This window comes from Mesocricetus auratus, unplaced genomic scaffold (assembly GCF_017639785.1).
Source record: "Mesocricetus auratus isolate SY011 unplaced genomic scaffold, BCM_Maur_2.0 Super-Scaffold_100007, whole genome shotgun sequence".
Lineage (NCBI taxonomy): Eukaryota > Metazoa > Chordata > Mammalia > Rodentia > Cricetidae > Mesocricetus > Mesocricetus auratus.
This window is the reverse complement of record NW_024429191.1, coordinates 40,038,625-40,063,162: the sequence shown is the minus strand read 5'-3', so window position 1 is coordinate 40,063,162 and position 24,538 is coordinate 40,038,625. Positions and strand designations below refer to the sequence as shown.

At 51.5% G+C, this 24,538-nt stretch overlaps 1 protein-coding gene and 1 long non-coding RNA gene across 5 annotated transcripts in view; one reads left to right on the top strand and one right to left on the bottom strand.

Annotated features, from left to right (window-relative positions):
• Map2k3 (mitogen-activated protein kinase kinase 3) overlaps window positions 1–16,120 on the bottom strand; it is a 21,036-nt gene extending 4,916 nt beyond the window's left edge. Inside the window, exons 1-9 of one of the 2 annotated variants that reach the window (XM_040748789.1) lie at window positions 16,016–16,120; window positions 5,866–5,932; window positions 5,461–5,509; window positions 4,551–4,664; window positions 4,224–4,343; window positions 2,982–3,098; window positions 2,172–2,223; window positions 1,002–1,129; window positions 576–653 (exon numbers count right to left, since the gene is read on the bottom strand). In XM_040748789.1, the coding sequence (XP_040604723.1) occupies window positions 576–653; window positions 1,002–1,129; window positions 2,172–2,223; window positions 2,982–3,098; window positions 4,224–4,343; window positions 4,551–4,664; window positions 5,461–5,509; window positions 5,866–5,932; window positions 16,016–16,043 (753 nt within the window). In that variant the 5' untranslated portion in view covers window positions 16,044–16,120. Of the gene's footprint in view, window positions 1–575; window positions 654–1,001; window positions 1,130–2,171; window positions 2,224–2,981; window positions 3,099–4,223; window positions 4,344–4,550; window positions 4,665–5,460; window positions 5,510–5,865; window positions 5,933–15,100; window positions 15,289–16,015 lie in introns of those variants that run through there. The other variant, XM_040748788.1, reaches the window with a different exon arrangement.
• Window positions 15,355–24,538, top strand: LOC110340459. 3 transcript variants are annotated; one of them, XR_005878241.1, is made up of 3 exons: window positions 15,355–15,799; window positions 22,854–23,001; window positions 24,044–24,538. It is a non-coding gene; the product is annotated as an uncharacterized LOC110340459 (long non-coding RNA). The 3 variants fall into 3 exon arrangements; XR_005878243.1 differs by having other exon boundaries at window positions 24,009–24,538; XR_005878242.1 differs by lacking the exon at window positions 15,355–15,799 and adding an exon at window positions 16,074–16,162.

The following is a 24,538-nucleotide window of genomic DNA, read 5'->3' as shown; positions in this document are numbered from 1 at the left end:
GATAAATACAACAGGAGCCTACAGCAACAAGTTCCAGGTATGGGGAAAAACAAAAAACTCAATTACTTTTTTTTTTTTTTGAGTGTTGGAAAGGTATTGAGATAGGGTCCCCTCAAATTCACTATGAAGTTGAGGATAACCTTGAACACCTGATCCTTCTGTCTCTGCCTTCCAAAGTATCACATTACAAAAGGGTGCTACCATAGCGCAGGAGGGTGCCATTGTGCCCAGCTAAGAGTTTAACTTCTTGATTTGGAAATCACTTGCATGGCAAGAACTATACTTAGCACCCACTGGGATTTCTTGCTCTACACCAATGGCTGTAGGAGAAAGGCTGACATTACAGAATACAGAGAACATTCATGATGGTTAAACTGAACCATCAGGAAAGTGGTTCTGTAACTCCCAAATGTCCTCTTATACAAACAGGAATGTTTGATGACACATGCTTTTTCTTCTTGGACACTGAAACCAACTCTTTTTCTGGGATTTAAACTACTTGGAGCCCATAGACACCCCCCAACACAGACACACCCCACTGGACCAGCAAGTGCTGCACCCAACCCAGACAGTACCATGGTGATGCCGAGGCTCCAGACGTCAGACTTGACATTGTAGCCCTTCTGATTCAGCTCAGGGTTGATCCTCTCAGGCTGCAAGAGAGACTAGAGGACTTGAAGACCCAACCAGCCAAGGCTCCTTCCCCAAACCTCTCCTCTTCTAGTCCAAAACAGAGTGCCATTAGGTTCCCCTGCCCGTAAGCTATAGGCCAGCAAGAGCCAAAGCCAATCCCTGCCTTCCCTCCAGGCCCCCCAGTCCTAAGGAAAACAGGGATCACAGGTTCTACAGACTACAAGTCCATCCAAACAGGTATCTTGGAGTGCAGGTAAATGGTGTCAGGGTCCCTATGGAGGAGGGCACAACTGAAAAAAAAATCCATCCCACTGCATAGAGGCAGAATCTTGTCCTGTCCTCTACCTAGCCAGGATGCCCCCACTTACAGCCATGTAAGGCTTGCAACCAGCATCCATCGTCTTTGCCACAGAGTCCACCAGGTAGCCACTGATGCCAAAGTCGCACATCTTCACGTGTCCCTCCTTGTTGATGAGGACATTGGATGGCTTCACATCTACAAGTAGAGCATACCTTTTTCAACCTATGCCAAGTGAGGTGCTGCCCCTCCAGTGGCCTGTGGTCCAGCAGCAGGCTCCCCAATGCCCCAAGGGTAGGGCAAGGAAGCAGAGGCAATGAGATGTGCAGCAGCAGGCCCAATCACATAGCTAGACAATGAGTCAGAATGTACTCAGCTTATCGCTACCAAAGAGAAACAACAGAGCCCTGTAGACACTACCTAGAGACTACTCATGCATACTACCTGCTATAGACACAAATCTAGCAAGCAGAAGGTAGTGATGGGTGGACAATGGTGCGGGTAAAGGTGTGAGGATGGGGGTGTCTGTGTGTGCAAATGAGGAGTCCCATGCCCTGCCTCACAGGAGACAGGAACCTCAAGCAAAGGTCCGTGTGGATGTGCAGAGATCAAGATGCACAGAGGAGGACAGGAAGGTTCCTTGCCAAAGGGCCAGCAACGATGATCTGAGGACAGAACTGGGATGAGCACTGACACTCACTAAGTGCAGTGCAACAGGTCAGGGGAGGCTGATTTTTTTGTTTGGTTGGTTATGGTTTTTGAGACAGGGGTTCTTTGTGTAACAGCCTTGGCTGTCCTGGAACTCGCTCTGTAGACCACAGTGGCCTCTAACTCACAGAGATCTGCCTGCCTCTGTCTCCCGAGTGCTGGAAATAAAGGCTATGCCACCACTACCCAACAGGAGGCTGATTCTTAATAACTATAACCCTGGAGGGCAAAAACCAGACTAGTGGCCACAAGGGCAAAAGGAGCCCAGAAAAGCTCAGGGTGGTTATGTGGTGGGTAAGAGGGAGCTTGGATCAGATCTCCAGAGTGACATGCTACAACCTAGACATTTCACAGCACATGAACTGCACACATGAATGAGAAGTAAGCAATGGAGCCCAGGAAAAGTGGGGATCCAGTTAGTTCCTCCTGTTCTGAGCACCGCAAACCCAAATGAAGAAAGTGAGTCATGCCCCACCAAGTGTACCACAGTCTGTCCCTCCCTGAGCCTCGGGGGCTGGTGGAAGACACTGACCTCTGTGGATCACAGACAGCTTGCTGTGCAGGTGCTCCAGGGCCCGCACGATCTGAATGGGGTGGGAGAGGCAGAACTGCTGTTATTCCAGGTAACACCATTGACAATAAGATAGCAAACATTATTCCCTCTAAACACATGCCAGCCAATCACCCAGCTACTGCCCATACCCCAGATGTGCCCATTTGGCTGTCCTAGAACAGACTTGATAGATTCCTGCCCTTCTTCTCACTCCAAAAACTCCAAACAGTGCTGCCCAAGGGCCATCACCATGACCTACCAGGCCCCCAGGTTTCTCTCACTCACTCAGTAGAGCTACCTCTGGGGACCAGGAAAGAGAGGAGCCAGAGGCATGGGATGGTTTAAGTGCTTCCAGGTGCAAACAGGATTAAAGGGCATCCTTGATTCTACTGCCCCACCCCCCCACCCCCCACCCTGCACCCCCCCACGCCTCACTCCCTGCTGTAGCAATGTTCAAATCAGAGTTGCTGCACTCCTCTAAAATACAGTAGACTCATAAAGCAAACATTTCCCTAACACAGCCTGGACCTCTGAGAGCTACCATGGGGTGTCTCAGTATGAGGCAGTCCTAAGCTCCTTTCTTCAAAATGGGCAGGAACCTGAGAGCTGCATTCATGGACTTGAAGGCAGGGAGTGGCCAAGCCTAAAGAGCCCCAGCCTGGGGCCTCTCCAGTAAGGTAATGCTCCAAGGCTTCAGAAGTGCTGAGCCTGCAGGCAGGGGACAGTTGCTCTGCCAAGACTCAGTCACCAGCAGGTTCTGTGCATGCTGCAGAGAGCCATGCCACTTACAGACACAGCAATCTCGCCCAGGATATCCTCCGGAATTGTCATGTTCTTCTCCAGCACCTTCCGGTAGAACTTGTCCAGGGAAGTGTCCATGAGTTCCATGCAGATCCACACATCCCCCTAAGAGAACGGACAGTGCTTAGCTGATCCACCAATGCTACCCAGCCCTGGACAACTTACGGGCTCCCAATGGCCCCCAGCCCTGAACAGCCTGGCCTTGAGCATCAGGTGCAGTCTCCTAGAAAGGGACATGATGAACCCCCCACTCCCACACGGATCTCAGATGTTCCTGAGGCCCCTACCATCCCTGCCTGACTTTCAGATTTACCTTCCTGTCCCCTCACCATGCAGTTCATGACACCCTTCTCCACCAGTGTCACAGTGTTCCCAGGGAAGCAGGAGTCTAGTGTGTCCTGGGACTTTCAAGTAAGGACACAAAGCCACAAGAACCAAATATCATCACTGGCAAATGACCTCTCCTGTCCCCAGCAAACCTGCATAGCCTTGGGATGGCCTCCAGGGGAGGTGGCTCAGCCCAGGACTACCTCAGCACAGAGCTGGCTGACACTTGCACAGGGTGCTCAGCCCACCACATGAGAAGAACGAAGTGGGGTCTGAGCCACCCCTGAGACTTGAGAGAGTTCCAGAGGAAAGCCAGGGCAAAGAAACATCACAGACCACTCAAGAGCTCCAAGATGGCAGGTCATCATGGGAAGTCCCTGCTCCATCCTGACTCTGGGGCTAACCTCACACTGTTCCCAACACTGGCTTAGGGGACAGCTCTATGCTCTTGATCCTATTGCTCATACACGGCATCACCCTCCAGTCCTCTACCCCGACACACAGCCAGCCCTCGGCATCTAGAACCTAGCCCAGACACTTACCTCTCCACAGCGCTTCCCCTTTGGGCTAACCCTGCATGCCCACCCAGGTGCTAGCAGAAAGCAAACAGCCACAAATAGAAATCTCAGCTGCTACTGTGTGCCAGGTCCCAGACAAGGCCCCTGACCACAACCTGAAGAGACCTGCTCAGACACCTGCTTCATCTTCAGCCGAGGAAACTGAGGCACAGAGTTGGCCAGGAACATGGAAGCTTGGCTCCCAAGCCTGTCTCTCAAGATCCCAGCTGCCTCAGGTGGCAGGGAACTCGTGTGGCTCTTCTCTATCCAAGGTCCCAGCAAATGCACGCAATAGGAGTGGCACGGCAGCAGTAGTTGGCAAGAGATGGGCAGAGACAGAGCCTACCTCTCTGAAGAGGGCACCATAGAAGGTGACAGTGTAGAAGCAGTCGACCGTGCGCATGTTGATGTCCAGGTCCATAAGCAGGCGTTTCTGCTCTTGTGAGTTCACGGTGGCCCGGATTCGCTGCAGGAGAGATGCATGCCAGGGCCATGTGTAGGTCACACCCCTACCCAGTACGTGAGGGCCAGGGTCTTGGGAAATCCATGGCCTGGCCTGGTCTGAAAAGCTCTGCCTCAGTGCTGGTGCCGACCGTGAGGGACAGGACCACACGGCAGGCAGTCAACCTGCAGCTCAGTCCATGCCACTCCTGGTAGGGTTAGCCCTGCTTACCTTCACAGCCATGATGGTGCCACTCTGAGCATGCCGCACCTTCTCCACCACCCCATAGGCGCCGCGACCCAGTTCTGAGATGGTCACCAAGTCATCAGCCTCCACCTCGAAGTTCTTAAGAGGTGAAAAGGAGAGGTGATTAACGATCATCAAGAGACTGGCTCTTCTCCCTCACCCAGGAAAAGGAGCAGAGGACAGGCCAATCAGCTCTGAGCTTGAAGGAGCTATATGTTATGCTGTGTGACCCTGTAGAAATCACTTAGCCAATCTAAGCCTGCTGCTGATCTCTATAAAATGGATTCAAAACTAAAAACTTAAGAGACTTTGAGAGAAGTCCTTCCCACTTTCACACACATCTCAGCAGAGAGGGACATTAATCAATCATCTACTGAACCTTTATGAGAGTTCCCTCCCCTGAATAAGATACGTGGGATTATGCAATCAGACTAACAGGACACCGGGCAGTGACAGGGGCTGAGTTGGTAGGATCTGCCAAAAAGAGGCTCCCAGTATGCTTTGCCCTGGTACGTATCCCCAGGTCAGGCTTCTCAATGGCAGGCAGTCTTCCTAGGCACTCAGAGGCATGTACAATATAGAGTCTAGAGTCTGACCTGAGGTCTGAGGTCCCGGGAGCCTGCATGTCTAACATGCTGTCTCCTGGTGATCTCCAGTAGGAGATTCATAGCCCACCTTCTGAGGTAGGCAGTTCTGGGCTCCCCATGGCCTTATAAATCAGGTGGAATGTACTTCTCCCAGATAGGAGGTCTAAGGGCAGGTGGCCCAGGGCCACAACCAGCAAAATGGGAAAGAAGCTCTTCCCCAGAGCCCAGCTCTGTCTACCACCATAACCACCTCTCAAAGGCCCTGTGGAATGAAGTAGGAGGCCTCCCAGGGTCCAGTCTCCACCTACTCTGTCTCCGATGGTGATGAAGGCCCGGGAGTCCAGGTTCCGGGGTGGTCTGTAGAGAAAGCAGATCCATAAGCTTCTCTAGGACAGGAAACAATAAGGGGTGTGAGGGGGAAAAGTATCCTGGTCATTGGGGCAGCTTACACAGACACCTCATTTCATTGATTATTGAAATTAAGTGTAACCGTATTGCCAGGCAGCCCTGACAGAGTCCCCAGGATAAGGACTGGGAAGGCATGGAACAAACAGCCAGTGCTCCTGAGTCTCCATTGGAGCCACCAAGAACAGGATGAGAGAAACAGCTCTCTCAGCTACCTCTGACCCCTGTGTCCCTGCTTCTTACACTCTTGGCCTCCTTCAGGAAGGCTCTCCAAGTCTGAACAGGTGAGAAACTGAAGGCATACTCACGTGGGGTTGGGCGCAGGTGGCTTAGACACACAGGTTATCCGTAAATCCTTTTTCCTTTTGGATTTTCCTGAAGTGGAGAGAAGACAGGGATCTGGTCAACTCTTAGTCCTGGCCTGGGAAAAGCTGGGGACAGAAGTGACTCGGGCTCCTGGTCCTCACTATCTGCCCCTCCAGACATAGATATCAGAGAGTCCGTGTGATCAGTGCCAAGAGGAGCCTCAGGGCCTTGAGGAATGCAGAGCATGGTCTCTCTCAGACTTGGGAACAGACTCAGGCCTTCTCCCCACCACAGTGGCAAAGCCAAGCCCCACCCTCCTAGGAACCGCCCTGCAGCTGGGAGGCACCAGACAGCTGTGCCTATAAGACAGACACACTCAAATGCTCAGCTATGCATGAGTTTCCAGGCCTCTTACCACCAGGAATGGAATGTAGTCTGCCCAGTACCAATGTTCCCAACCACACAAAAGCTCATGTCCTAGGTCTCTTATGGGCTGAGCTGTTTCTTTGAAAACTTATATGTTGAAGTCTCGACCCAGTACCCAAGAATGTGGCCTTATTTGGAGATTAGGTTTTTTTTTTTTTTAGCAGAGTTAATTAAATCAAAATGAAGTCATTGGGGTTGGCCCTAACCCAGTGTGACAGGCCTGGTGAGTGTGTTAGTGTGTGTGCCTGTGCATACACACATGCATGCAGGAGATGAAACCTAGCACTGTACGCCTGCCGTGGAAGAAAGTGCTCTTCCAGGACAACTGGTACCCTTGTGATAGAGGAAATGGGTACAAAAAGGGCAGTCAAATGAGGCACAGAAGATGCCACCTCTAAGCCAAAGAGAGGCTTGAAAGAAAGCAGGTAGAGCCTTTCTGCATGGCCCATGGGAACTGCCCACCCTCCTCGCAGATTCCCACTGCAGAAGCTGCCTACTCCACGACACTTTACAGCAGCAGCCCTTGCCGCTCGGCACCCATCTTTCCACTAAGGTCAACCTTGGTGAGGGAGTGACAGCCTGAGCTCCGTTCAGGTCCCTACTCACTGTACTTCCACTCCCTGAGCCTCAGTCCCCTCACAGGTCACAGCAGAACAGACACCCATGGGAGCGATGGGGGCTTAGCCTGGTGCACAACTTGAATGGGCTACCCCAGGATCTCTCTCACTTCTAGGGCCACAGGGCTCAGCACCCATCACTGGCAGCATGAACTGACTCTCTCAGCCACAGCTTCTCCAGACAACAGAGGCACTGATCCCCAAACGGGGAGAAAACTCCGGGGAAAAGCAGGATAAGAAAGTAAGGTTCAACAAGGCTCAATGCCACACGGGATGGAAAAGCACCGATCAAATGCCTGCCCTTCGCAGAAGCTTCCTGCAAACTGCCACCAGCTCACTCTGGCTACCTAGCCCTACAGCCAGGAACTGTCTGCCATACCTGCCACCACCTGCCCAGGAGACCCCAGTCCCTGAAACCATGTCTAATCCAGATTCTGGCAGATCCAGCCATAGCCACACACAATCAACAGCTTGGGATGTGACTCGGGCAGTAAGGCCTGTGTGTTCAGGCCAACTCAGAGTGAGTCTCAAAAGTACTGACAGGAGACCCTGATGGGCAGCTGGGCTCACTGCAGACCCTTCTGAGGAGGTTCTCCCTATACTGGGGGGACAGGCCCTGGGTCTCATGCACCTGTGGGTTCAAGTCTTTGCCAGGTACAACCTCTGGCTACACGTGCTAAGGTTGGAGTTAGGCAGCTGCAAAAACTGTGTACCTAGATTGGCCTGTGTACAAGTTATCTCTCTGCACTTTGGCCTGTACTATCTAGTTTCATTCCTGATATGAGGCCCTTTGCAACCAAAATATAAAGTGTTCTGTAACAAAATGCACAACTCTGCTTGGAACATCTAGAGCCACAGCCTGAGCCACAGCCAGGGCAAACCTGCCAAAGTGGAGCTCATAGTGCTACCTGCCCACAATACCTGCACTTTCTGCTCTTCTGTGTCTCCTGCAGTGGATTTGGAGGTGTTCTAAGATGTGCCCTTTCCCAGACCTCAACTGTCCCATCTGTCAAGGTCATGCCCACACCTGCAGTTGGGTATAGTGATAGGTTTCTCTCGTCTTCTCAGGCTGGGCAGCACACAGCCAACTACCCTACAGAACCAACAGCCTATGTTTGCAGTGACCTGAGCTACTGATGCAGCTATGCCAGCTGTCAGAGGGAATGGGCAAGGCCACCATGGAGACAGCCCAGAAACAAGCCTCAAGCCACCAGACACTGCTGGCACCATCCAATGCCAATGTCAGGGCTGGGCCCAAATGGTCAGGCAGCCTGAGGCTACCCAGGTGTGGCCCAAGGTGGTGACTGTCGCCACAACAAACAGAGGCTCTTGGCCACCATGAGCAAACCACAAGCCCGCCTGGATTGCAGGGTCCTTTGTGCAGGCCAGCCTAGTCCCAGGCTCACATAGCTCACTCCAACCTCATAGTGGCTCCTCAGGCAAGAAGTGAAGAAACTGAGGCTGAGAGGGATTCAGCCACTAACCTGAGAATTCTACCACTGATATCGAAGCACCCACAGATAGTGAGAAATTCCGGCCCCATCTCCTCCACTTGCACCACCGTCCCCCTCACACCTCCCTGAAGGAACCACCTTGCTCGCCACCTTATTCCCTTTGCATATACTATTCTCTCTGCCCTTCCACCCCATCTAGTCTAGTACCTGGCCCTTCCAGCTGATGGCTGCAACTTGGTCCCTTGCAGTGCCTGAGTCCTCTTGGCTTCTACTGCTACTTCTCACAGATACTTTCCCAGACAAGCAATTCTGGAGCCACTTGGCTGGGTTCGACTGTCATGCTGCCATGCACTCTTTTTTTTTTTTTTAAGATTTTATTTATTTGTTTGTTTGTGTATACAGCATTCTGCCTGCATGTGCACGTGAAGGCCAGAAGAGGGCACCAGATCTCATTACGGATGGCTGTGAACCACCATATGGGTGCTGGGGATTGAACTCAGGACCTCTTGAAGAGCAGCCAGCACTCTTAACCTCTGAGCCATTTCTCCAGCCCCTTGCTATGCACTCTTAGATAAATGATTACGCCTCTCTGGGCACCAGAGCCTCAGCATGATGTGGAAAGGACTGGAAGACCCAGTAGTGCCCAACAGAAGATAAGGGGAAGCTACCTGAGACCACCATCCGCGTTACATCCCCTTCTCCATAGCTCCATGAGGGACAGTTTTTCACTGATCCACTGTACAAGTCAGGCAAGAGGAGAGATGGCTTGACAGAGGGCATTGAGAGCATCTGGTGGGGTGTGGATATGACCCCGAACAGGCTGGCTTGCTCTAACATCCAACCATCAGCAGGGATAACCTGAGAGCATGCCACTTGGAGAGCCCTGCACCCTAAGACAGTAAGCCCCACCCCATCATTCTCAATGATAAAAGTGACATTTTTGCCTTGTTTACTTTCCCCACCCCTACCACCAGTGCTTAATATGTCATCTGGTTTCTAGGACAACCAAATTGGGAGCTAATGCTGCTGCTTAAGTGTCTGTCAGGGGCAAGACGTCCCATCTTCCCTCTCAGCTGGCCATCTCCATCCAGCAGTCTTCTAGACAAGAAACAAGGCCACCCACAACTGAACAGGGAAAACTGACGTCCAAAAAGAAATGGACTTTTTGGTAGCAGCTTCCCCTTGGTAGCTAAAATGTGCTAGCTTCAAGTGCTTGGAGGTCAGCTGAGAACCTGATACTGGTTGGGGTTGCCATAGAACGAGTGAGCCGGAGCCTCGGGGCATGGCAGCAGGGCCAAGCACAGATAGGAAAGGGAAGAGCCTATTGCTGCCAAGGGCACAGGCCCTACCAATGCCAGGGCCCAGTATTGGCTTCACAGGTCAACACGAGCAAGAGTCCTTCTCCTCTGACCACACCTCACTGGGTGAGACCCTCTATCCTGGGGGCTGCCAAAAATGCCCATTTCCCTTTGGCTAGAAATGATGCCTGGCAGCCCCCACACTCCCACTCCCATGGCAATTCAGTGAGTCATCGTGTGCCAGGCCGAGTACCGGCCCTTGGCTCCCCCAGACACAACCTACTCTTGATTATGCCCAATCTTGCTGCTAATACCCAGGATCTTTTGAGGCCCCGTCCCCAAGAAGCCTGGCCTGTCATTGCACACTTGCTGACTCAAGACAAGCTTCTGAACTTGGTGACATCTGCAATGATGCAGGTGACAGATGCCAAGGTTGTTCATGTAGCCACACAGGTGGGCACCACACAAGTTAGGGCAGCCAGAGAAAGACTCACCCACATAGACTCTGAGCTGCCTAAACCAGCACCTCCATCAACCAGCACGCAGAACTTCCCTTCCACTGAGGTCCAGTACAAACGAAGCCAAAGCCAAAGTGAAGAGGCATTGAAATCCTAGTCAGCTAACTCAGGCTGCCTCCCATTCTCATCAGTGCTGCCCTGTAGACCAGGCTGCCCTGCATCTGTGGGTATGCAGCCTGGGGCCTGGGCTCAGTAGGACAGAGAGCTAAACACATCTCGGGCACACCAAAGTTCAATTTTATTTATATATTTTGAAACACTCTCGTGTAAGAACTCACTCTATACTATACAGCTGAGAATAACATCCAATTTTTCTTTTTGAGTCAGGGTCCTACTATGGTCTCTGACTCCTAAGTGCTGAGGGGTGTGTGTGTGTGTGTGTGTGTGTGTGTGTTCACCAGCATGCCTAGCTGCAACACTGAACTTCTGATCCTCTTGCCTCCACCAACTGAATGCTAGTAAACTCAAATTTTTAAAACAACTGAAGGGGCTGGGGATATAGCTCAATTGGTAGAGTGCTTACCTCCACCTCCCACGCTTCCCTCACTCCTGCTTTCAATGCCACTGAACAACTAAACTGAAGGACAGGGACAGATCTGCAGAAAGGCCCGACCACCTCAGTCTGTAATCCCTTCTTCATTTCCTCAGGGTGCCTGGGCAGCAAGAGGAGCCTACAGCTGTACTCCAGGAGGCAGAGGAGATCCTAGAACAGTGGTTCGCAACCTTCAGGGATCAAAAGACCCTTTCATGAGGTTGCCTAAGGCAATCAGAAAACACAGATATTTACAATATGATTCATAACAATAGTAGAATTGCAGCTATGAAATAGCAATGAAAATAATTTTATGGTTGGGGGGTCACCACATCATGAGGAACTGTATTTGAAGACTGAAGCATTAGGAAGGTGGAGAACCACTTTCCTAGAGTGTAGCAAGCTCTAGTTCTCTAACCAGAGAAGTCTTGTGTCACAGATCCTATGAGTACATCATCAGAGGCTATTTATTTGCCTCTAATGAAAAGCAGCCACAATCCCATCAATTAAATAATAACAGATGCCATTTGTTTGGAAACACTATCTCCCATCTTTACTACCACCCTGCGGGGTGAGATGCTTCCTCTCACTGAATAGAAGAGGACTGAGGGGCAAAAAGGACATGCCATTTGCCCAGGTGAGGAAGTAATGGGGTCAGGACTGGATCCTAGGCCCATTATACCATAGCTGCAATAACCAGAACCTGACACCTGGCCACTGGGTAAGGCTATCTGCATCCATACAAGCAGGGCTTGCACCTTCATTTTGCTGGGGGGGACGACCAAAAAGCTGCTTCTCTGAAAGATGGGCCATACCCATGGGACTGAAACCTATACAAAGTACTGAGAATGAACTAGAAGAAGCAATTTGTTCAATGTCACATTCAAAATGGGCAGAGTGGGGATCTGACCCCAAACAGTTCAGTCTGGCTGACCCTGCAAGGTCACTGCTCCTGCCTTTCCCCAGGCCCTGTTCCCTGGGCCAGGGGCAGTCAACAACAGCTGCCACCTACTCCTCTGTGGTGAGCAAGAGGAAGTTCCTGGACAGGACAGGAGGGCCCGCCCAGTATCCCAGCCCAGCTCTAGAACAGACCACCTGTGTGTCCAGTTCAGGACCAAGGGCAGCCTACAGGGTCAGGTATGTAAGCCCCCACCACTGCCTGCCAAGCATTGCCCCTTTAAGCTATAGGCAGTGACTGGCATGCCTGTGGTGAGTCAGCATCCAGCGCCTGCTGACTCACCCACCGGAAGCCTGGCTGCCTCTCCCCACACAGGCTGACTGGGAACTTTACTGCCTTCAGGCCCTGAGCCACAGGCTGGCTGATAGAGAGTTTCCTGTGCGTCACACTAGGACTCGGGGAAGTCCCCAAGGTGCCACCCTCTAGTCTTTCCAACTCCCAGGACAGGAGGAAAGCTATAACATAGCAGGCATGGCAGGACAAGACATTCAGTGCTCCTGTAGCCTTACTGGGCTGCCAGAGGCACCAGCCACCAATAAACTACAGAGATAACACCCCCCACAGAGTGCCAAAGGCCATCCCCAACAATATATACAGTGTTCCCCAATGACAAATAGGACATGAAGACCCAGACCACCCTGAGCACAGGTGCCCTTGGCCTCTTGACTGCAGCCAGTGGCCCACTAATGAGCAAAGTGGCAGGGGGAGTCATCAAAGCTGAGGGGCTACGCGCCACTCACATTTGGAGAGAACTTCCCAGGCTTGGGCACAAAGGACAGGCTGCCAAATGTCCAGTGGGAAGCTCACAGATAAAATTCCCTGTCAAAGGTCAGGTGCTACCACTCCCTGCTCTGTTCAAAGTCCTCAGCAAACAGGCTGGCAGGACGGCTCTGCAGGTAAGGGTACTTACTACAAGCCTGATGACCTAAGTGCTATGCCCGAAACCCACATGGCGGAAGGTTGATCCACATGGCTGAATGAAAGAACTGACTCCCACAAAGTGTATTTTGACATCCATGCTGCGGCATGCATGTGTAAGTTAAGGAAAATTTTATCTTGAGTCTTCTGCAAAGGTGGAAAAGAGTCCCTGCAGTCCACACTGGTGCAGACTCACCAGGGCCTGCACCTGCACCTTTGCATCTACTGCAGGGTCACACTGGTGGAAGCATCCACTGTTAAAAACTGCATGCACGATAGGTGGCCCTCGGCTTCAGCAGGCCTCCAGGTCCACTGGACATGGGGGTGATGGTCAGAATGACCGTGTCCCACTGCTCCCCTAAGCACCTCATCTAGGAATGAGATGGAGGGAGCACTGGGGAGATCAGCTTATAGTCCTGCTGTAGCCAGGCTCTGTCCACCACAGCTGTGTAGCCTCTGTAAATGTTTAGTGTCCCTGAGTGTCTATTAATGGGCAAATGGGACTATGAGGAATAAACAGGGCAATGTTTAGCACGTGGTATAGCACAAAAGGCTTGGTAAGTGACAACTCAAGAGTGTTGGTGGATGGATATTGTCACTCCACCAACACAGATGTCTCCAGACTCCCTAAAAGGCTACAGGGACCCTGGGCCTTGGAGAGAGTCTAACTTGCACACAACCCACCCAATATCATGTTACCTAACCTACAATCTGCAAATTTATACTGTCCCTCTCAGAAGAAAGGCCCAGAGAGTCCAGTGCCAAGCCTCAAGTCACCATGAGGGTCGACAGTATCCCCGGTCAATGCTTTGCTATGTCACCCACAATCTCTCTCCCCTGTAATCTACAACTGCAACTTTTATTTTAATGCAGCATCTCTTGCCTGGAAGAGCTGAAATGCCTCTAAAACAAACACTGCTTCCAACCCTTCCTGACTGGAGCAGCATCTAATTTCCTGGTTCTCAAGTTCCACGAGGTCTGCATGCAAGTCCCTCCCCAGCCTCCTCCCCCAACAAGTGCCTCCCTAGTTACTCAGAGAAGTTGGGCAATGGTCAGGGATCTGGCCTCCCACTTATGTAAGACGCAATTACCCCGCCCACTGGGCTCCTGCACAGCCATGGAAGCCAGCTGCAGGGGACTGGAAAGGCCCCCGCCTGCCCAGGACAGCCTGCCCAGGACCAGGACTCCTGAGGTCGAGGTTTCCTAGGTCAGAAGGAGAAAAGGCTACTACTGCCCCCAGCATCCTCTAAGTGCCCGCCATTCCTGTCATCTCTGCTCTGCAGCTGCAATCCAAAGCTGGGCCCTGACCCCACAGGGCTGAGCCTTTCCAGCAGGAAAAGTTGGAAACAGTCAACTCCCCCCAGCCCCCACCCCGTGTACCTACTATGTGCCTGGTGCTACCCGGGGTTCTTGGTCATGGCGACCATGATTGCTTCAAACCATCCTACATTCAATCTCCCATCACACCCCTGGTATCCATTTCATTAATAAGGCCTAGATGTGTCAAGAGAATGGCCAGGTGAGGCAGTGGCAGGTTCAGAATGCAGAGGACCAACCCATTCACAGCTGGAGGTCCAGTTTGGAACTCTTGTCTGCAACCCAACCTACTTAGTCTCTGACATGTCAAAAACATGTTCCTCTCTTCCTGGAAAAAAAAAGAAAGAAAAAAAGAAACACTCTTGCCCTCCAAGTCTTGTCCCCCTCACTTCCCATGACAAATGCTGCTGCTGCAGCCCACGCAGCACACTGCCACCTCACAGAAATTTCCAAGAAAGCCGGTTAGTTACTTGGAGAAGACAAGCCCCAGCCTTGTACAGTTAGCCCCTGACCCAGCAGCAAGCCCAAGTACCAAACAGCGGGTCTGAAGGCAACAGACCAAGAAACAGTAAGCGCAGGAAGAGGTCGACTCCTAAGACTGCAACCGAGTCAACGAGCAGCAGGCAGCATGGGCTGAGGAGCGAAGTGGAGCCGCCAGGAAGTTCTACAGAGACAGCCCCAGGGAGGAGTGCAGACGGCCAGTGTGCAGGCCAGCAAGGCATGGGCCAAGGAGGGCTCCCAAGGATGGATGAAGCTGGAGGAGAGGAGGAGTTCTGAGTTCAAGACTAGGCAGATTTCCGGCATTGAGAACACAGCCCTGGGGCCCAGAGGAGAGTAAATTGCAGCCTGGACACAATCCAGGAGCCTGGCCTGAGGGGGCTGGTGCATCCCTAGGACCCTCTAGCAGGGTATCAGTGAAATCCCGGCTGAGTTCAGGATGCAGCCCGGAAGCCTAAACGAGGAGCTCACGGTTACGCTCCAAACTTGGAGCGGGGTAAGAAGAACGAGGTCCTGCCTGGGTGCAGTCCACAGCCTAAGATCCGGATTCCAGTGAGGTCCCGTGAGGTCCCGGGCTTGAGCTGGACCCAGTCCTGGACTGGAGTCCCATTGCCTATGCCCGGCCCGGAAGGGAGTCCAGTGTCCCGGATGGGCTCGAACTAAGTGTAGCTCGGGCCGCGCGGTAGGGCGGGAGCGCCTACCTTTGGTCTGAGGCAAGCTGGCTGGCGGGCTCGCGGCGGGCGACTCCATGCTGTGGACGGTCGCAGCGGAGAGCACTAATCTAGAGGACAGCAGTCTACACCGAGGCCGGGCGCGCTCATGGCTGCTGGCGGCAGGCGGCGGACGACAGGCGATGGGGAGCGGAGAGGCGACGGTAGCAAGCGTCCGAGGCGGGCGGCGCCACAGCCACACTGGGCAGCGGCGGACGCCGGCCGACGGCGCCACGCAGACCCCGCCCCTCGCGCTGATTGGCCTGCCTGAAAAGGCCCTTGCCTATCAGACGCCGACCGGACTGTCACGCACAAGCCCCACCCTCCGGGAGCCGGAATCCAACTCTGCTTTCCCTTAGTCGGGTCCGGCTCCGCCCTCTTGCCTATCAAGATGACAGCCCTACCCATTCGAAGTATGGTACTGGCGTGGTCCTGGGTACCCTAGCCTGTGCCCCTCTACGGCACAGCGTGTGCGGGTCGTAATCTGGAAAATCTCAAGCTCTCAAGGATGATCGGGCCGGACCGAAGCGGCTAGTGGAGTTAAAATTGCTCCTTGAATGAGACTGGACTCCTAAGTGACTGCGCCGTTCCGAGGGTGAGCTTTCATGTGCTCCCCTGTAGAGAGCAGCGACCTCGGGCCTGCCTTCTAGGGCAGCAGGGAAAACGAGATCCCGCGGCGGCGCGTGCCGGGTGAGTGTTGACCAACTGTGGGAAAGAGTTCACTGCGCCTTGCCAAGCGCGCACGAGCACCTGACACGCCGGCTCTTAAGGAGCACCGGAATTCAGCGGCTAACCTGGTGGTCCCTAGTAACAAAGTAACTTTTTGGTTGTAACATTGTAGCCGCTCTATTCCGAGGGCTAGGGGTAGTCTCAGATAAAAAGGTGTCATTCCAAACATCGAAATACCTTTGGCCAACCTTGAGTGGGGTTCCATCTCGGCCGTCGGTCGCTGAGCCTCTGTCCTCACACTAACCGGGAGTCTCTGGGATCGGATGGAAAGCCAGGCGTAGTGAGGGCAAGAAGCGCAAGGTCAAGGAATCAGTCGGAGCCTGAGTGAGTCTTAGCTCTCTGGCCAGCACTCAGGGCACCAATGCCTTGCTTGCATACTTGGTTTCTACCGCACCCCTCCTCCCGTGCCACCCGCCTCCCCCCATTAGGAATTCCCCATTAGGAATCCTGACTGTCTCATCCCCTGCCGTACCCCAAGGCTTAGCCCAGAGCCACGCACATAGTAGGTGCCTAAGAACTATTTGAGGAATGAGCAGAGGAAGTAGAAAAGCATGCCACAGACATGGGTAAAGTGATTCTAGTCCCGTGCCAGCCTGCCAGGCACCAGGGTGACTCAGACAAGGTCCTCAAACAGGAGGAGTTTAATGGGTTAGTCAGACAACTTGACAAACAGCCCAGGAATCACAAACTCCATGTGGAGTGCTATAAATAGATGCAAGAGTCCTAAGAGGAGGCCCTACTTCACCTGGGTGGGGTCAAGGAAGGTGACCTTCATGGACTAGTAGCCAGGCAGAGAAGTAAGAGACCATCCTTGGAAGAACAGCAAAGCCAGTCCTGGGAGTGGAGTTGCTCATGAAGCCAGGCTAGGATGCACCTCCAAGCCAGTCAGTTGCTGGAGTAAGGGGCATGATGGAAGGCCACTAGGTTTTTTTCTCTCTGGCCACCTCTGGCAACAGCATCTGTTGCACTCCTGTCTCTAAGAACAGTTAAGCTGGGGAAGTATATGACCAATTAGAAACTGACCAGAGCATTGGACCCAGCTCCCAATGGGCTGCCTTTTACAGCCCCCCTCTGCAAACTAAGGGAAACTGAGGCTTAGGATGGGAAGGGTTCAGCCTGTGTTAGCATGTGGATGTTTGAGGTAGGCAGGACCTGGAGTGATGGTTGGAGAAAGTGGGGGTCCAAACCCAGTGGGGGTGGCAACCTCATTCATTGAGCACATACTGTGTGCCTAACATTGTGGGGTCATTACTGAACAAAACAGGCACAATTCTGCTCCCAGGAAGAAATGGACTTCTGGCCTAAGTTAAATGATAGGGTATCTCAGGTTGACAAACTGTCCAAAAAAGCAGAAGAGAAACATTGTGTCTAGAGGTGGGGGTGTCATTTTAATGAGGGCGTTCAGAAAAAGCCTCCCTACAGGTGATACAGAAGCAAAGACTTGAGGTAAGAGAAAGGGTAACCATTTCCATCAGAGGGAATAGTAGTGCGGAAGTCCCAAGGTAGCTGTGTCACTGGGGTGGTCAGAGCTGAAAGGCCAGCTTCTCCCTAAGATGCAGCCCTTGCAGTGTTGTCCCCATGTGCTGACCATACACCCCAATCACGCCTGAATACCCACAAAGTGCACGTGTTTGTATGCATGTAGCATGGCTGCACAGGAGCAGCAGTCATGCAAGCTGTGTGTATGTTCAGTGCCATCTGCAGAGCCTCCAGGGCTTCCTGACCTGGGGGGATTCCTTCTAGTGACCACACCTCGTGTGGCTGTGCTGCGTGGGTGTCCTGCACAGGATAAACCATCCTTGTCTGCTCTCCAGCTGTGCTAGTTGCTGCAGACCCTCCACAATGCTTCAGAGGAAGCTCTCTGAAAAAGGGTTGCCCAAGCTCCAGACACTTCCTGTTCCCTAGGTAGGGAATTTCCAACACTCTGGCCCTCTTGACATCTCTAGATGCTTCCCAACCAAGCTTTCCTTCTTGATCCTGCCTTTGCGAAGGCTGTTGCCTCAGTCAGGAATGCCCTCCTTGCATTCCTGATACATTTCCACCCTTCTCCTTCGGCCATGGGAAGAGCCACAGGGGAGACTTCATAGTAATGCTTTCTCCTCGGGACTATCCGCCCAAAATTAATGACATGGAGACTTATTATTAAGTGTGAAAGCTTGGCCTTAGCTTAGGCTCTTGTAACTCAAATTAACCTGCTCCTATTACGCTATATTTTGTTATGTGGCTTTTACCTTTCCTCGGTACAGTATATCCGACTCTCCAAGTCTGCTGGTGTAATCCATGTGCCTAGACTCCTCTTCCTCTTCCTCTCTCTCCTAGAAATCCCCTGTCCTCTCCTGACTAGCTATTGGCTGTTCAGTTCTTTATTACACCAATCACACATCTTCACATGGTGTACAAATATCCCACAAGACTTACTGCTAAATATGTTTTATTTTTTATTTTCACCTTCTGTATTTAAATGGCCACCATTTTGAAATATTGAGTTCCTACATGTGGCATGATGCTACCAGTACAACAGCAAGCCCCATTTTGCAGCCCTAGTGTGTGCTTATCCCTCATGAGGACTCCTTAGGAGGCAAGCTGTAAGGAGCAGTGCCATACTTGGCTACTGACCTCCACAGTGCACAGAAGACACTCACTGAACACTTGGAGCACACACCTCCCAAGGAGGTGCGCATTTCATGGACACAAAGAAGACTAGAAAACAAGAAGAAGACCTGCACATACACAAGACTGCTGCAGTGGCAAGGCTATTGTTCAAACTCCAGTCTGGCAGATCATGACACTTTCCCCTGTCTTTTTCTGCCCATGCTCTCATTAAAAGGCTTCACAGTGCTCTTCTGAACCACACGGATTTCCCTAAGTTTCTTCCATGGCTTTCTAGAAACACAGTAGCACCTTGTCCTTGGATCTGGACTACCCAGGTCCTTACAGGGTTGTGTGGAGCCCTCTGACTGCATCAAAGAAGAGTTCCAGGCCGAAAGATGTCCAACATGGCCCTTCCTGCCTCAGATACAGAACACAAGTATTTATTGTCACTCAATCTCATGCCAGGCCTCATAAGTTCACACGTTGGTGAAGATGGCATAGTTGGAAATTCTTCTCCCAGATGAGGAGACTAAAACTCAAGTGTCCTGGCCAGGTCTCACAGCTGGGAGGGAGGAGGCCAGATCCTAACCCACATGATCAAGGATGACTCCAAGTATCATGAGGGTGTTTTCCTGCTATCTGGAACCCAGGACTACCAGGGTGTTCTTATTGGCAGGATTTGGTGAGAAGCATCAAAAACAGACCAGTTGGGCTGGAGAGGTGGGAGGCTCAGCGGTTGAGAGTGCTGGCTGCTCTTCCAAAGGACTGGGGCTCAATTCCTAGCAACCACATGGTAGCTCACAAGTCTGCAACTCCAAGATCTGGCAGCCTCACACAGACATACATGCAAGCAAAACACTAATGCAAATAAAAATAAAGAAATAACTCATAAAAAAACCAAGGTCGGGCAGTGGTTGTGCACACCATTAATCCCTGCACTTGGGAAGCAGAGCCAGGCAGATCTCTGAGTTTGAGAGCAGCCTGGTCTACAAGAGATAGTTCCAGGACAGCCTCCAAAGCCACAAAGAAACCCTGTCTCAAGAAAAACAAACAAAAACAGACCAGTGACTTGCCCATAGTCACACAGCCAAGAAAAGAGGGGCAAGGCAAGAGTACATTAGCACTGCATCAGCTTCACCACATGGGCAGCCTGCACAGGGCTGCCCTCCAACCTGAGCCACAATGCAGCAGAGGAACCTGGAGCCAACCATTTGTCTCTGTCCCATGTGCACATATGATTTTGTGTGTGTGTCTGTCTGCCTGTCTGTGTGTCTGTGTCTTGGAAGATAGCATCTCAAGACATAGGCCAAGATAGCCTTGACTTTTTTTTTTTGTTGTTGTTTTTTGTTTTTTGTTTTTGGAGACAGGGTTTCTCGGTACTGTTTTGGAGGCTGTCCTGGAACTCACTTTGTAGACCAGACTGGCCTCGAACTCACAGAGATCCACCTGACTCTGCCTCCCGAGTGCTGGGATAAAAGGCGTGTGCCACCAACGCCCGGCTAGCCTTGACTTCTGGATTCTCACGCTTTAGCCTCGCCAGTCCTTGGACGGGTCTTTCTTTCCCATCCGCAGGCATCATTGCTTCTGCCCCTCTCAGACACCCCCAAGTTGCCTGACTCCTTCCACAGCTTAGCTGCTGCTAGGAAGTCGTGGCAGCTGGGGACACAGGGGAAACCAGAACACCTAGCAGGCCTTCTCACAGGGCCACTGTCACCTCCACTGGGACTATCACCAAGACTACCACCATTTTATTCGGTGATAGTCAGCTGCCTGTTGCTCTCACAGCTTAGTTTGCCCCCTGCTCAGCCGTCACTGCCACTGCTGTTCCGCTGCCTCTTGTTGCCTCTCCTGCTGTCTTCTGGTGTATAATCGCCATTTGCTACTGCCTCTGCTTTTTATCTCTTGAGGTGTTACCAGCCCAGCCCACACTACTGAAAGCAAGGGCAGAAAGATCACCTGGGCCCTAATTTAACGCCAGGGATGGTGGAGCACAGGAGACTGTCTAGAGAGCCTGAGTAGTCTGCCGGTAGTTGTGCCTCTCAGGGCCGTTTGTGTGGACCAATCATAACCTTTCCTCTTAGCACCCCCTCAGCCGTCCCTCAGGAGAAGACCGGGGGAATTGCGCCCCTTCTGGCCAGAGTGAGAATGGTTGCAGAGTCATACAGCTCTCAGAAACAAAGGATAGCAGAGTCCGGTACAGTGGCTTAAGTCGTACTTCAGTAGAATGCTTGCCTGTCATGCAGGAGGCTCTGGGTTCAATTCCCCAGCACCAGGTATGGTGGCACATGCCTGTAATCCCAGTGCTGGAGAGGTAGAGAAATTCAAGGTCATCTTCTGCTGTGTAGAAAGTTTGAGACCATCCTGAGCTAGAGACCCTGTCTCCAAAAAAGGGTCTGAATGGGGCTGGAGACATAGCTCAGAACTTAAGAACACTGACTGCTCTTCCAGAAGACCTGTGCCTTCCTCTTGCCTGGGATCCAGGTCTCAGACAACACCTGTGCACCTGCTTCGTATTTCCAATGTGCAATTGCTCTTCCTTGTGTCAGGAAGAAAGTATGTTCACATGTTTGACCTTTGGACTCATAAGGTTCTGAGAAGAACTTGTCTGGATTGATTGGGGTGGGGGTGGATTGACGGGAGTCTCCTGGGAAAGTGAATTCCTTCTCCTGGGACCCAGGGCTCCGATGGGTTGAGGCATTTATCTGTTGATAGCAGAGAGGACTCTCAGAGCAGTGCCTACCTTGGCCTCCCGATTTACACTGTCCTGATCCTGTTTATTTGTTGTACTAAGGGCTGTCCTGAGCCTCAGATTATTTGCTGTTTTGAGGATCTTGAGCCAAGAACTGACCAGTTTTAGGAACAAATGCTGTCCTTACCCCTCAGGGTAGAACCACACCTCAAGGGAGGGGCTGGTACCAGAGGAGCAGAAGGGCCACTGTGATAACAGGGAGGGTCCCATAGAGGCAGAGGGGTTGATAGCTGACAAAAGTTATAACCATGAAGTCCTTTTTCTTTTTTCTTTAAGACAGGGTCTCTCTACAGAGTCCTGGCTGTCCTGGAACTTACTATGTAGACCTGACTGACCTTGAATTTACAGAGATTCCCCTACCTCTGTCTCCCAAGTACTGGGATTAAAGGTGTGTGCCACCTCACTGACTAGCCAAGAGTTCTTTGGTGGATGAGGGGACTCTCCCTTTCACCAGCTAGTCTCTTCTCCACTGAAGCCAGAGGAGAGTTTCCCACAGGCTGTGGCAGGTGTGCTGCCTGGTAGAAACAGGAAAAAGCTGCAGCTCATTCGTGACGGCTGTGTGTATGTGTGTACATGTGTGCATGCATGCATGTGCACTCATATGTGGAGGCCAGAGGTCAGCACTGGATATCTTTTTTTTTTTATGGTTTTTCGAGACAGAGTTTCTCTGTGGCTTTGGAGGCTGTCCTGGAACTCACCCTGTAGACCAGGCTGGTCTCAAACTCACAGAGATCCGCCTGCCTCTGCCTCCCGAGTGCTGGGATTAAAGGCGTGTGCCACCAACGCCCAGCCAGCACTGGAAATCTTAATAGCTCTCCTTTTATTTCAAGACAAGGTCTCACTAGATATAACCGACCAACCCTAAGTCCCATCCTGGTGATTTCTCTTTAAACTTTATCCATCAAATATTTGCACAAGAAGTATGTAATATTCCAGCCTGGTCTACAAGAGCTAGTTCCAGGACAGCCTCCAAAGCCACAGAGAAACCCTGTCTCGAAAAACCAAAAAAAAAAGAAGTATGTAATATTTTCAGGATATTTTTAAGTATTTAGGATTTAAATACCAACATAACTGATTAATATAATTAATGTTAATAGTGCTTTAACATAAAAAGATGAAATATAGATTCTTTAAGCCTGCCTGTTCTGTACAGCTCAAATCCTGTCACTTCCGTGTAACCTTCCTGAGTCGCCAACCCAAGATCTTCAATGGCAGGTTGGACCCAAGGGACTCAATGCCTTTTAGTGACTCAAAACCCCAGACTCAAATGGTGTCTACTGGGTATGGGGAAGGAGATGGGATCAAAGCAAATGTTAGTGTTGCCCTTATTTTATTGTGCAGGGTGAACTGTAGGCTCGGGCTTGACCCAAACAGTTTCTAAACCAGTGCTGCCCCAACAGCTTCTTCAGTCTCTGGCAGGTCACAACAGCAGGTGTCTGTCTGTTAGTTAAGGAAGAATTCCTCAAGTCACTGCCCAACTTATGCTCTTTCCTGGCACAAAACACCCTACATTTGGTAACACAAAACAGCTAGTATAACAGGGTGGGTCTACTCTGTCCCCCAAGGTCCAAAGTCCCACTGGGATTTACCCAAAGGCCCCATCACCTGAGCTTCCAGTAATCAGGCAGGAACCCCAGGGGCCTTGTAATGGATGACTCTCTGTGGTGTGTTTAGCCAGCATCTAGGTGGCTCCAGGAATTTGCAGCGACCATGGCTGTCTTTGTGCAGACAATTCCTCCTCACGCGTGTGAGCAGATCTGAGAAAGACAACCCCGGAAAGGGCCGGTTAGGGCCAAGATCCTTTGCATGGGAAAAGAGACAGGTAAGACCAAACTGCCCTCTACACAAGTAGTCATCCTGTTTCTTTTGGGAGATTTGTGTAGATAACAGTGATGCCAGCTTTGGGAGGGGAGGACAGCATAAGCACTTAGGATAGGGGCAGAAATGGAGACCCAGAATGAACTAGAAGAGGGAAGGAAAGGGGACTTGGGTAAATTGGGACTCTGGGGACTCTTGTCATCACAGCAAAGATGTGACCACACCATTCCTGGACCCTCTGAGACCAGGTTGTACATGAAAGGTCCCACCTGAACCAGTAGTCAAGCTCTGGGTCTCTAATGCTCTACTTTTAGTTTGTCATGCAAAGAATCACACAAGGACAAGAACTTCACTGATATGTGACCATTCTGGAAGAGTCCGCTGTGTGGCACCTGCTAGGTGTTCAGCAATTGTCTTTACCCACAGTGGGTCTCCATATGGCTAGGCAGGAGTGGGTAATGAGAATGATGCCACCAGTGCAAGTGCTTGGAGCACATCTTGGTCCCATAATCGTCACATCTTTGAGCCTCAGTGGTCTCTTGCGGCAAAAAGGAATCAGGAATGAGGCAAGAAGATCTAGCTGCAGGTACCTAGCTAAGGCAGACTGCCTGTGTGGGCTAGAAGCTGGGGAAGACTGTGGCTGTGTGGCTCAGAAAGGGCAGGGGCAGGGAGGGCAATATTCCAGGACCTCCCTTCCCTCTCATGAATAGCTCTAGCAAACAGCCTGGGCCAGCTGACAGGTTCTGATAAATGAGTGTCATAAACAACTATAGCCTTAGGCTCCACTGGAGGCTGTTGGCTTCCTCAAGAAGGTCTAGCTGGAGGGACCTGAGTGACAGGCTTGGGGGTACCAAGAAGAATTGATAGACAAATGCCATTGGCAGTTCTGATCTGAGGGCCCATGCCCCTAGCCACAGTGTCATAATGGGGCAATGAACTAACTGTGGCAATATTGACAGTGATTATAGCACCCACTTACTAAGTGCTAATGACCGTGTTTAATGTTCAAAGCAAGCTGAGAAAAAGATCTTCACAAAACATTTCAGATGCAGGACTGGTATTAGAATATGTGAAAAGCCTCCTACAACTGGAGAGTGAGAAAGCCTCCAGCCAATGAAAATGCATGAAGGGTTTGAACAGATACATCCCCAAAGAAGATATGTGTGGATGGCAAATGAATAGCCTCATTGTTGCTTGAGGTCCCAGCAGGCATTGCCCCTCCTTCAGCTACCACAGTGTGGACCATGCTGTGCTGTTACTGCCACTATGTAAGCACAGACATACCAAAGCTTACTTTCCAGTTCCTGTTTACCGTGAAGACCTGGGACGGTCAGCCGCAGTGACCAGATCCCCAGGCAAGACCGGCAGCCCCGTGGGACTACATGGCTCTTCTTGTTGGACCCCCAACGTCTCCCTGGTTTGAGCAACCCCTCACTGTTCCTGCATCCTGAGGGCCCAGATTCTTCTATATTTTTTGGATGCTGCTCTTGCCAATAAATATGTGGGACAGGCCAGCTGCTTGATGTCCTTGCTTGTCCACA